Below are 13,261 nucleotides of genomic sequence, written 5' to 3'. Positions count from 1 at the left end.
CAAATGATGTTATCTACATTGAATTTTGCAAATTATATACAAAATATGGATACAAACCAGGCAAAACAAAGTGTGAAGGAAAACACTTTCACCGAATACTGCAAAAGAGTACCTTTTATTAGCAGGGCTTCCTCTCGTGTGATCAACATTTTCACATCTTCACACCACGCATGTGGCATTACCATGGAAACACTCATCAAATTGCCATCCAATAAACATGGCCGCCAGTGGACATATCCGCTGTCTAAAATTGATCATCGCTCGCGCTAAATGTGCGTTCGGTTCCCGCAGGAAAAGGCGGGGGTATAACGTCTGGACCCAACCATAATGCAATTTCAGCTACTTTTGGTTGCTGGGGCCGTGAGCGATCTGCACCAATTAAAGCTATGCCCTAATGCAGCCATGGTAACATTCAGACAGATCAAATAAATACATTTATGAGTGGTTACTAAGTGCACATTAAGGCAGGTTCGAGGCACTACGTTATGGACCATGAGCTAAGAATTTCATCTTTGTATTTGAGTTATTACAGAGGTTGGCTGATTAGGAAGAGCGACGTATGCATGTTCCGTGGGGTAGGACCTGTGGCTTCTACCATATTGACAAGGAGCTAGAAGGAATTGAGGTATATGATGGTTTGAGGGGTAAGGAAGGGGATGATAACAGCTAAGAAAAGAAATTCTCTTTCCAAATATTGATAAAATGTAACAGTAATCCTAGTGACACTCAAAATGACGGCAACAACACAGCAGTAACACGTTTTTTCCTTCAATGCAATCCATCTTCAGTAGAAATATAAAAGTGCACATAACAAGAAACATAAAACTTTTTCCCTCGATTCCCAATCTACAATCACTCAGTTTGGGGCGAACACAGCACGTTACAAGTTTCTTATTCAGTAGGGTAGAATTATGCAAGTGCACATTACAAGAAACGTAAACTTTTTCCCTCGATTCCCAAGATACAGTCGCTCAGTTCGGATGCAACAACACCGAAATGTCATCTGACGAGTTTCGATCTGACGTCCTGATCTATTAGCTTATTAAATCCATGTAAAATATATCGTCACTGGCTAAATGTCAACGCACACACACACATACAAGGAAGCCTCGAATAGTTGTGCTGATGTCACATTCCCTCACTCTGTTAACAAGATGTGTAGTGTGGGGCTAATTTCGTCGCAAGCATTCAGACGAGCTATTTTCGTCCGCCGTGGCAATTTGTAATGGAATGGTCTTGGCCCACTTCCATTCAATTCTTTTTCTCGATAACCTGTTAGAAGGTATTCATTTTGGTTTTACCCATATACACCGATGTGCGTTAGCACTGTATTGACCCCTTGCACGCGTGTCACACGCGGCGACTGATGGCACGCTCACCATGTTGGTGGGCAGTTAGGTTGACGTGTATTAACGCAGCGTCGCCTAAAACGCGCACTTCACTGCATAACGCACAGCATACTCAATGCATAGAGTTATATATGAAAACGCAAAGCGAAATTGCCCACCAGTATGGCGCATTCAAGCGTTTTCTGATGATGACGTCAGGTGAAATGGGTTAATACTCATCATCAGTACCAAAAATCACAGGCATATTACTCGGGTGGGAATCGAATCCACGACCTTTACAACTCTAGAGCAGTGTCATACCAACTAGACCACCGAGATTGCCCAGTAGCTAGAGCCAATTCGAGTCCTATGTTTTGGCCCCTTACCAAGAGATAGCTTTAAGCCTTATTTGGGGCAAACTTGCATAATGATGATTTTTTTAAGACACTGGACACTATTGGTAATTGTCAAAGACCGGTCTTCACAGTTGGTGTATCTCAACATTATGCATAAAATAACAAACCTGTGAAAATTTGATCTCAATCGGTCGTCGAAGTTGCGAGATAATAATGAAAGGAAAAAAACACCCTTGTGTCGCACCATGGTCACACGAAGTTATGTGCTTTCAGATGCTTGATTTCGAGACCTCAAATTCTAATTCTGAGGTCTCGAATTAAAATTCGTGAAAAGTTACTTCTTTCTCGAAAACTACGTCACTTCAGAGGGAGCAGTTTCTCACAATGTTTTATCCTATCAACCTCTCCCCATTACTTGTTACCAAGAAAGGTGTTATGCTAATAATTATTTTGAGTAATTACCAATAGTGTTCACTGCCTTTCAGCCTCATTTGGGGCAAACTTGCAAAATAATTTTTTTTTATTATCAAGTCTCCACCACAGTTTTGTGCACGTGGGCGAAACACAGCAGCTACCAATTAACAGAGCCGTTCGAACAAGACGTATACAAGAAGACAAACTTTACAGCAAAATACCTGACGGGTCAAGCATTACAAGCAACCATTTCAGTAACACAAGATCACATCTGGATCCTGTCACGTTTGATAAACAAGGGACACTGCCAAGTTCTCTCACTAAAGTAATGTCCTTTAGATTTCAGATGAGGAGAAATTAAGAAAAAACTAGTGCATATCTTCCTTGCTTACTACTCCATCAGCTTTAATAGATGTAAGTCTGCATCAGGGATAAGAAACCCTTACACCGAGATGCCTATTAAGGCACTGTATACGCAGTATTTTCCCCGAGTTCTGTGAAAACAAACATAGCGTGGGATTCGAACCCATGATCCTTGAATTGCTAGGGCAGATGTCTTACCACTAGACCACCGAGCTAGCCCGATAGATCGGGGCAGTTTGAATTCTATGGGTGCGTTCGTTTAGCTTCCCCAGGCCGACCCCGGTGTGTGGCGTTTTTTTTTTGTCCAGGACGAACGTGTGCAGATAATTACCAACGGTTGTCCTGGAAAAAACCCTGCCACACACCGAGGTCTACCCAGGGAAGCTAAACGAACGCACCATATGTTAGTTTTGCATCAGGGATAAAGAAAATAATTTATTTTTAACCCTCACCCAAATTACTCAGGCAACTCACATGAAAAAAAATATCAACACTCGATGATCTCTGTACACTTTGTCACAATCCAGGCCCAGCTGCTCAATCACAAAAAGTAGATAAGCACTAAACAAGCAATGGGAGACTTTTTGGACGCTTGGTGGCAGCAGACACACCAGGTAAATCCATTGTTCTTGGTAATGTGCGCATGCTCAGAACTACGTAAACAATTTTTCTGGTAAGTCTGCTGCCACCTAGCGTTCCAAAGTCTCCCATTGTGCAGATTGGAAAACTGTCAACATATTTCCCTATCCATTTACTAATTATTACAAGCAGCTGACTTTTACTAACTGTAGACCTTTTTCACTTAAACAGTACCCCACGCTGACAGGCTTAAAGGCACTGGACACTGTTGGTAGTTACTCAAAATAATTATTAGGATAAAACCTTACTTGGAAACGAGTAATGAGGAGCTGTTGATGATATAAAACTTGTGAGAAACGGCTCCATCTGAGTAATGTAGTTTTTCGAGAAAGAAGTGATTTTCCACCAAAATTTATTTTAAGACTTCAGAATTAGTTTTTGAAGTCTCGAAATCAAGCATCTGAGAGCACACAACTTCGTGTGAAAAGGGTGCTTTTCTTCCATTATTGTCTCGCAACTTTGACGACCAATTGAGCTCCAATTTTCACAGGTCTGTTATTTTATGCATACGTTTAGATACACCAAATGTGAAGACTAGTCTTTGACAATTACCAATAGTGTACTGTCCAGTAGTGTCTTTAAAATCCTGGGACAATATACGACCGTTTACATTACAAACCAACAACATGAAAGCTGTACCATCTTCCTTTCTGATTAGCTTCAATGCACTTTACCCTATGGAGTCCGAGAAAGCAACGTATGTCATAAATAACACGCCACCCTCGTTAATTGGTGTGGAAATTGTTTCCAATGTAACGTGACGTGTGTACAACTCGACCGACCAGGGAGAAAACTTTCCTCTCGTAAAAAGGTTTGCTCGCATCCAGAGAGAAATTTGAGAGCTTTACTGAGTGATTTAAACATACTCAATAATAAATACCACTTGAAATGTTTATCCTGGGACTTTATTTTATGACTGCGATCTGTTGATGGCTGGAAAGGGTAGACCATAGGCAACAGACTGGTGGATGCAATTTGTTTTACTGCAGTGAATAGCCAAGTCTGAGTGATAATTATGCACATTTATTCACTGTTGTCAAGGTAAAGTTTAAATGAAATAAAATGTGTAAAAATGAGCTTCCTTAAATACAAGTGAATTGTGAAATTTTGTAAAAAAAATTAAACAGTTTGTAAACCCAAATCTCCCCAGTTGTTGGTATACCAGACCAATTGAGATGGGAAAGTCATAAACCGACACTACCTAAGTCAGCTTTAATAAAACACATATCCACCCTGCTGGGTGTTCAAGGCACAGTAAAACCAAAAACAAAACCAAAGAAAACAGACACAACGAAATTAGTCCTCGAAAACCTGTGACATAAGATAAGTTTTGAAAAGAGATTTGAATTTTGTGGTACAAAGACAAGATCTAAGGTTAAAAAAAAAAAGTACTGGATGATTCCGATATGACTTTTCCCACTCTTCTTGGTAACTTGATATTTTAATTGTGTAAGCGTTTTTTTAATGTTTCAGAAACATAATTTGTACATCAATTTTTATTCAAAATACCCCCAAAACTCGAGCTGTCAACTAATAACCCCAGGGGTCGATTTCACAAAGCGTTAAGACTATTCCTCACATAGGACTAGTCCTATAGGAGACATTACAAACTCAAGGCTGCTATACTTGTCCTAACTCTTTGTGAAATCCACCCCAGGAAACCTCACATGGTGTAAATTTAGTGGATTCAACCATATATAAATCTCTTTGGGAGTAGAAGTGGCTCTGAAAAGAGTCAATTTGGTCTTGACGCTTTGGACAGTATATTCTAGACTTCAGATCCATGATTTCCAAACCCTGATTATTCTGAAATCCTCCTTACATGTAGGTGACTGTCTGCAACATCTTCACCTCTCTTAAGCCCCCAAGAGGCTGGGACAACCTCAAGAGTCACCCAAACCCTCGGATAAACAACTCTCGGCGCAAACTTCAACCACAACACAGCCTGCATTCTTCATCCCATATCACAGTTCCCTCTCATGTACACTCGGGGAATATCAGCCGTAGTTCTTCCCAGTCAAGGAGTCGTAAGTGAACTTGATCAGTTTGACCTTTCGGGTCCAGAGGTCAGTCGTAGTATCCCCTGTGCTTCTCTAGCATCTCTAGGGGGTGAGATGACACTATTTGTTAAAGGTGTTGAGTTTACGTTTTGGGTTTCGCTGGCAACATACACTTCAGGTTTTAAAGGACAAAGAAGCACTTTGATTCTGAGCCTGTAGTTTTCAAGAAATGTATCAGTGAAGTTTCTACTCCCAAAGATTCAAAAGGTGCTGCTCATTCTATGTACAGCGTATAGTATTACCTGTACCAGCGATACATGACTTGAAAGATAGAGAACTTAGTCCATGTAGTAAAGCTGTACCTTATCCTTATTCAAAGAGAGTAAAGGCCCGGTCAAAAAAAAAGCAACACCCCGATTGGTTGAATGAGAGTGGGCGTATTCTGCGTGGAGCATTTCAACCAATAGAATGCGTTCCCTTTGCGTCGTAATCGTTATTGTTTTCGTTATCGCTGCAGTGTGACTTGGCCTTAAGCGTCTTGCGTAAGCCCCCAAAGGGCCCTGGCAAACTCAACAAAGAACCACCATTATCAATGATGTTACAACTCAACTTGAGTGAAGGAAATGTACCAGTAGCAACAACACAACGTGAAGTTCAGTAAATATTACTAATGCGGTACATTATCTTTGATGCAAAGAGAATGCATGTAATGTAGCATTAGAAACACTAACAGTATCAATAATGTAGAAACAGAAGATGTACAATGTACAACAGAAAATGCCACCACTCGGACAAGAGAGCACAATTGTCCATCTTTAACATTAAGAGAGTACCACCGGAAGTTTTATCATGACCAACAATGCTCTACCTTATCTTGATTCAAAGATAATAAGCATACCAGTAACATTATCAATGTTGAAGCAAAAGAAGAGGTAGAGCACACAATTGTACGTGAGAAAATTGCCAATAAAACATTGATCATGCTTTACCGTAACTTGATTCAAATAGGGTAACCTGTAAGCAGCATTATCAATGTTATCTTCACGTAGCAAGAGAAGATGTTACCACCGGAAGTTTTATCATTACCAACAATGCTCTACCTTATCTTGATTCAAAAGATAATAAGCATTCCAGTAGCATTATCCATGTTGAAAGCAAAATAATGTATACATGTATGGGAAGTTTGCCATTATAACATTGATGTATATATGGTTTGAGGCATTTCATGGTGAGGTTTCAATTTGGTTTGCGGTAATACCATGTGTGCATCTACGTGTGTTTGTTCTTTCTTTATTCTACTACCACGGAGTAGATGTTCTGGGTTCTGAAACGAACTGTCCTGCTTGTGTAACTATTACCTGGGCGGATGGCATAGAAAATAGGCTGGGACTACTAAACATTGATGTTTTACCATAACTTGATTCAAATAGGGTATCCAGGAAGCAGCATTGTCAATGTTGCAACAACAGACGATGTATATGCATAGGTAGTTTTGTCAGTATCACCAATGCGCTACCTTATCTTGATTCATGGGATGCATACCATTGCAGCAGTTTTGCCACCGTTACTAATTCTTTAAAATATCCAAATTCAAAAGGGATAACAAACCAGTTGTATTGATTTTGTCAATACTGCCAATTTGACTGTTCCTTATCTTGAGTCAATGGCATTGCTGCAAGAGCCCTTATTGTATTGTGTGGGGAAAAAAAAACATTTTAAAGGGATGCTGCAGTGAATTCAAATAAAACAGTTAATTTTGCTGTCATTCATTTCTGATAGATGTATTGAACATCAATAAAATGTGTTTGTTTATTCCAGACATGTCTGACTTGCGTAATTAGCGAATAAGTCATGCCCCCCCCCCTTTTGTGGATTGTTACTGCCCCTACCATCGACGTCACGTCGGGAATTCAAACATATCGTCGGCAAAAAGAGTCTGGTCCCTAACTAAACGCGCCTAGGTACCAGGCCACACAGTGCACACGTCTCTATATGCACACAGCCAGGGGGCCTGACGGCTCGGGCTACTGACATGACGTCGTGACGCTTATGCAAATGAAGGCTCCCTTTTAGGGGCGGGGTGGGTTCCCCTAATCTCTTAAAAACCATTTTAAAAATACAGGTTTTAAAAATACAGGTTTAAAATATTCAGGTTTAAAATGTCATGTTTAATCGTTTAAATGAATAAAAAAAAACACTGCAGTCACCCTTTAAGATCATAGAAAATGTCTGGTGTAGTTATTTCTAGCTGAAAGCTGATTAAGGCAGTGTCCAAATTGTAACATCTTCATTCAAACGAGGTAAGCAAAAGCGACAGCAGTTTCTCCTTGAATGTACCTTCGTTCCGCGGTTTTGCCAGATGTAACAAAAGCTTTGTGTGACAAGACGTTTGCGTCAAGCAGGCTTTAATATCCATGCTAATGGCGTAATTATACTGCCACGGCTACAGAATCAATCTCGACCCGACAGTTGTATTGACTGGCAAGTTTAACGTAGCGTGAGACGTTACATGATCAAGCATTAGCAATGACCCGAACACATAGGGTGCATTATTTCTCCCCAGAAAGGCCAGTTTAATTCTGAGAGATTTGCATTTACTTTCTTGTACAAAATCAATCTTTTCGGACTTTTCAACTAAATTTCAAGAGGCCAGGGGAGAAGAAAAGGCTTCTTGATACTCCCCCATGCTGAATTAGGAATAATTTGCATATTTTTCATGGTGGGAAATCAATTCTAGAAAGAGGTGTTTTTTGGGGGTATGCGGCAAACTCTTAGCCTTATTGAAGGGCGGGCACTTTGAAACCGTGTGTGATTACACTCATTTTACTATACTGTGCAAATCTAGCAGACTGAGTTGGCACTTAAAGTGTATGCATTCAAAACAAAATTAAACAATTCCTTTTAAAGGCAGTGGACACTGTTGGTAATTACTCAGAGTAATTCTTAGCATCAAAACCTTACTTGGTATTAAGGAGTAATAGGGAGAGGTTGATAGTATAAAACTTGTGAGGAACAGCTTCCTCTAAAGTAACGCAGTTTTTGAAAAAGAGGTCATTTCTCAGTTAAAGGGAAGGTACACGTTTGGTAATTGTCAAAGACCAGTCTTCTCACTTGGGGTATCCCATCTTAACCATAAAAAACAAGCCTGTGCACATTTTGGCTCAATTGGTCATCGAAGTTGCGAAAAAATGATGAAAAAAAAAACACCCTTGTAGGACGAAATTGTGTGCTTTCAGATAAGAATAAAAGACTTTTTAGCTAGAAGTCTTTTATTATTTTAGTGAGAAATTACCTCTTTCTCAAAAACTACGTTACTTCAGAGGGAGTCGTTTTCCACAATGTTTTATACCATCAACAGCTTTCCAATGCTTGTTACCAAGTCAGTTTTGAAGTTAATATTTGTTTTGAGTAATTACAAAACGTGTACCTTCCCTTTAAATAATAAAAGACTTCAGCTGAAGCTTTTTATTAGACATCTGAAAGCACACAAATTTGTGCAACAAAGGGTGTTTTTTTTTTTTCTTTTCTTGGAAATTCGATGACCAATTGGGCCAAAATGTTCACAGATTTGTTATTTTATGCATTATGTTGGGATAGTGAGAATACTGGTCTTTGACAATATTACCAAAGGTGTCCTGGGGTGGATTTCACAAAGAGTTAGGACTAGTCTTATCTCGAGTTAGGACCAGTTATTCGTCCTAACTTAGGACTATCCATGTAATTTGTATATCTCCTAGGACTAGTCCTAAGTTAGGCCTAGTCCTAACTCTTTGTGAAATCGACGCCAGTGCCTTTAAACCAACCAGAGAACGATCCCATCGAGACCGGTCTCGCTCGAGGGGGAAATGATCTGTTGAAATTGCATGGAGCAACTATGTATACAGTACAAAAGGTTAAGAAAATATAAAATCTAATTTAATTTAGCGCAGAGTCCGCGGAGTGGAAAAATTACGATCCTGGCCCAAAGACCTGCCGGAAATTGAACACTGTTATACTGTGGAATATAATGATCATGTCTATGTTGAATAGATGTCATAAAAAAGCGGTGTGTAAACATTTATGTTGGAGATGTCGTTTTAAAATCAATTAAGAATACTAGCGAGGACAGTTTAAAAAATCCACAAATTCTTTCTTTTGTATTTTTGCTAGCGTGTATCTTTTCGAGTTATGAACAAGTTTATGTATATAAAAAAATGAATTTTGAGCATTGAATCAGGCCTGCAAATTCATCTTTGAGATAGGAAGGCCATTTTCCTTTTAAAGGCAGTGGACACTATTGGTAACTACTCAAAATAATTATTAGCATAAAACCTTTCTTGGTAACGAGTAATAGGGAAAGAGGTTGATGGTATAAAACAATGTGAGAAACGGCTCCCTCTAAAAGTGCCATAGGTTTCAGGAACAAAGTAATTTTCAACGAATTTGATTTTGAGACCTGCCTCAGATTTAGATTTTGAGGTCTCGAAATCAACTATCTGATATCACACAACTTCGTGTGACAAGGGTGTTTTTTCCCCCATTATTATCTCTCAACTTTGACGACCAATTGAGCTCAAATTTTCACAGGTTAGTTATTTTATGCATATGTTGAGATACATCGAGTGAGAAGAAGACGAGTCGTTGACAATTACCAAACATGTTCAGTGCCTTTAAAGGGGCACTTATAATATTGGAAAATCTTAAAGTCTATCATGGGGAACTTTTGAAGGGGCACGAAGGCAAAGAGCAGGGCAATGGAGGCCACAGCCCCTATGAAATTCCAGGTCGGTTGAACTTTGTTTAGTTATTGATGAAATACTTGTCTTTAGGAAAAGCTAAAAAAAAAAATTGCAAACGGCAACCCACCCCCCAAAAACCAGGTCACAATATCACCCTCAAAAATGCTCGTTCCCATTCTAAAAACTGTCTGGCTGTTGTGCAATCTTAATTTTTCTATAAGGATTAAAAAGGACGTTAGCGATCAGTCGGTGCAAGGAAGAGTTAAGACTCAATCTGTGAGCGTTTCTTTTAAACTGACCAATGTTATGCACAAGCCTGTATGCTTCGTTTTTGAAAGGGCAAGGGCACCAAGGCATTTTCTCCTTGGTAAAGGGCACCCTATGAAGAATTTGCAAATTTCTACTGGGGCATTTTAAGGTCACCAAGCAATGACCAGGGGGCATGGAGGCAATCACCTTTGTCGCCTCCTCGAAATATCAGGCCTGTAAGATGTTTTATACCTCTAATTTAGAGAAACAGATCTTTCCAATGCTATGCAATCCCTAAAAAGGTTTTACATAAAACTATTTGTTGGTTACATTTCTTGGGTCAAGTTTCAAGGGCCACTTTGCAGCACAAAACAATTTGTATCTTTACACATTGTTCGAGTCAAGTGTTCAGATAGTTTGCTTTTCACAGTTGAAGGTTTTTTTATCAATTTAAAATTTACCCGAGGCAAACACTCATAGAATTACATTGATAAACCAAGTGGATTCACACACAAGTAATGTCAATAAAGGAAACTATAGATTTTAAGGTCATATCACCTCGGTTTTTGTTAAATTTACGCAAACCTGCATGAGAGACAGTGGACACTATTGGTAAATGTCAAAGACCAGTCTTCTCACTTGGTGTATCTCAACATATGCATAAAATAACAAACCTGTGAAAATTTGAGCTCAATTGGTTGTCCGAGTTGCGAGATAACTATGAAAGAAAAAAGCACCCTTGTCACACAAAGTTGTGTGCTTTCAGATGCTTGATTTCGGGACCTCAAATTCTAAACTTGAGGTCTCGAAATCAAATTCGTGGAAAATTACTACTTTCTCGAAAACTACTCCATTTCAGAGGGAGCTGTTTCTCACAATGTTTTATACTACCAACCTCTCCCCTTTACTCGTTACGAAGTAAGGTTTTATGCTAATAATTATTTTGAGTAATTACCAATAGTGTCCACTGCCTTTAAGCAGAGCACCTTCTGAAATTACAATACTCATTGAAAAATATAACACATTTTATGATTTGGGCAATAACAAATCGCAGATTGTTTATAAGTTTGTTTTTTTAAAAGAGGTAAAGTAATACCATAAAGGAATTTGACGGGGTACATGAAATTAAATTTACAATGAAAAATGAAACATTCTCAGGTGAGGTTTTGTGGTAGCACCATGTGTAAATCTCTTTTGAGTAGTGTTGGTTTTGAAAAGAACCAGTGGTTGAAAACTCAACGTTTCGATCATCATGCTCTGATCGTCTTCAGCGGGATGCAAACATTGTTTAGAATAGTTTTTTGAATATGTGAACTTTAAATTTACATGCACGATTCTTTACCAACAGAGCATACAAGCCCCATTGGTGGTCTCCCTATTTTGACAAATATTAAGCAATGTTAATGCTTGTATAAAACTGGCTTGAATATATTTACCCAACTAATATCTCTTTCATTGCCTCCTCTCACAAAATAAACTAATTCTCAATCTATCCACTGCAAGACCATCTGCCAAACTCATTCACAAGAAATTAATTTCCGTATTTTCAAAAAAACAAAACACCACGCTTCTAAACTGTAGACTCAACAAACATCAACATCCGTTGCACAAATAAGCTATTGCATCTTGCCTATCACTCAGACCAACATGGGATTATAAACACCATGTGAGAATGTACGCTCTAGGAAAACAAACCAGTGAGACTCATCGGACGACACTCGCATCGCCTTGAAATATGGGTCAGTCTTAATCTAGATCTACTACTCCGCCTTATAAATAAACCATTCCTTTCAGGTAATTCAATTGACAATTTTTTGGTATATACTTGATACACAGCAGGGAAGGAGAGTTGTACCTGCTCCCGTTAAAGGCACTGGACATTGTTGGTTATTACTCAAAATAATTGTTAGCATAAAAACTTTCTTGGTAACGAGCAATGGAGAGCTGTTGATAGTATAAAACATTGTGAGAAACTGCTCTCTTTGATGTAACATACTTTTTGAGAAAGAAGTAATTTTCCACGAATTTGATTTCGAGACCTCAGAATTAGATTTTGAGGCCCAGAAATCAAGCAACCGAAAGCACACAACTTTGTGTGACAAAGGTGTTTTTCTTCCATTATTATCTTGCACATTCGAAGACCAATTGAGTTCAAATTTTCACAGGTTTGTTATTTTAAGTGCATATGTTGAGATAATACTGGTCTTCGATAATAACCAAAAGTGTCCAGTGCCTTTAAAGGAACGGATGCAGTATTGAATTCAGAGAGAGGATGGCTTAAATCCTTTCAAGGCCACGTTGCATTGAGATGCTACGTGAATTTACATATTTGATGCGCAAAAATGAGCGTGGTACCAATCAGAATCAGATTACAAATTACTCAATCTTAGGAAGGGAACCAGTTTCAGGCCCAATTAGAATGTGACATACTGAGAATAACCAATAACTGGGGTTATGAGTGAGCAGTGCATGCATGGGAAAACAAAGTGGCACAGCGAGATCGATCACCCAATGAAACAAGGTTGGGATACACCCCTGGGAACAAGGTTGGGATACGCCCCTGGGAACAAGGCTGGGATACACCCCTGGAAACAAAGTTTGGATACACCCCTGGGAACAAGGTTGGGGAACACTCTCTGTGAACTAGGTTGGGATGCACCCCTGGGAACAAGGTTGGGAAACCCCTTCTGGGAACTACATGTAGTGGGATAAACCCCTGGGAACAAGGTTGGGGTACACCCCTGGGAACAAGGTTGGAATACACCCCTGGGAAAAAGGCTGGGATACACCCCTGGAAACAAGATTGGGATACACCCCTGGGAACAAGGTTGGGGAACACTCTCTGGGAACTAGGTTGGGGTACACCCGTGGGAACAAGATTGGGATACACCCCTGGGAACTAGGTTGGGATACACCCCTTTTGGTCATCTGTGCCTTGCCCAATTGTGAATTGAGACCAACTAAGAATGAAAGCAAAAAGATTGTACTACTTACCTATTTTCTACGTCTTGGATATCAAAGCCCAATTGTTCAGCTAAAGTTCCTGCAAGAAATAAGACAATTTTGTATAAAAAAATATAGAGGTGCATGGTGCATAATCCTTGGGGTTAAAGGTCACACAAAAGCAGTTAGCGTAGTGGTATCATTTCTCGCCTCCCACCTCTAGGACCCTGGTTCGAGTCCTACTGGGGGCA

At 39.4% G+C, this 13,261-nt stretch overlaps 1 protein-coding gene across 1 annotated transcript in view; it reads right to left on the bottom strand.

The window, feature by feature from the left end:
• LOC117302667 (high affinity cGMP-specific 3',5'-cyclic phosphodiesterase 9A-like) overlaps nucleotides 1–13,261 on the bottom strand; it is a 78,281-nt gene that overhangs the window by 28,222 nt on the left and 36,798 nt on the right. The window contains exon 3 of the mRNA XM_033786649.1: nucleotides 13,062–13,110. Coding sequence (XP_033642540.1) covers nucleotides 13,062–13,110 — 49 coding nt within the window. The remainder of the gene's footprint in view (nucleotides 1–13,061; nucleotides 13,111–13,261) is intronic.

Source organism: Asterias rubens, chromosome 18 (assembly GCF_902459465.1).
Source record: "Asterias rubens chromosome 18, eAstRub1.3, whole genome shotgun sequence".
NCBI classification, from domain to species: Eukaryota; Metazoa; Echinodermata; class Asteroidea; order Forcipulatida; family Asteriidae; genus Asterias; species Asterias rubens.
The sequence above is the reverse complement of the archived record's forward strand: the minus strand, read 5'-3'. Positions and strand labels throughout refer to the sequence as shown.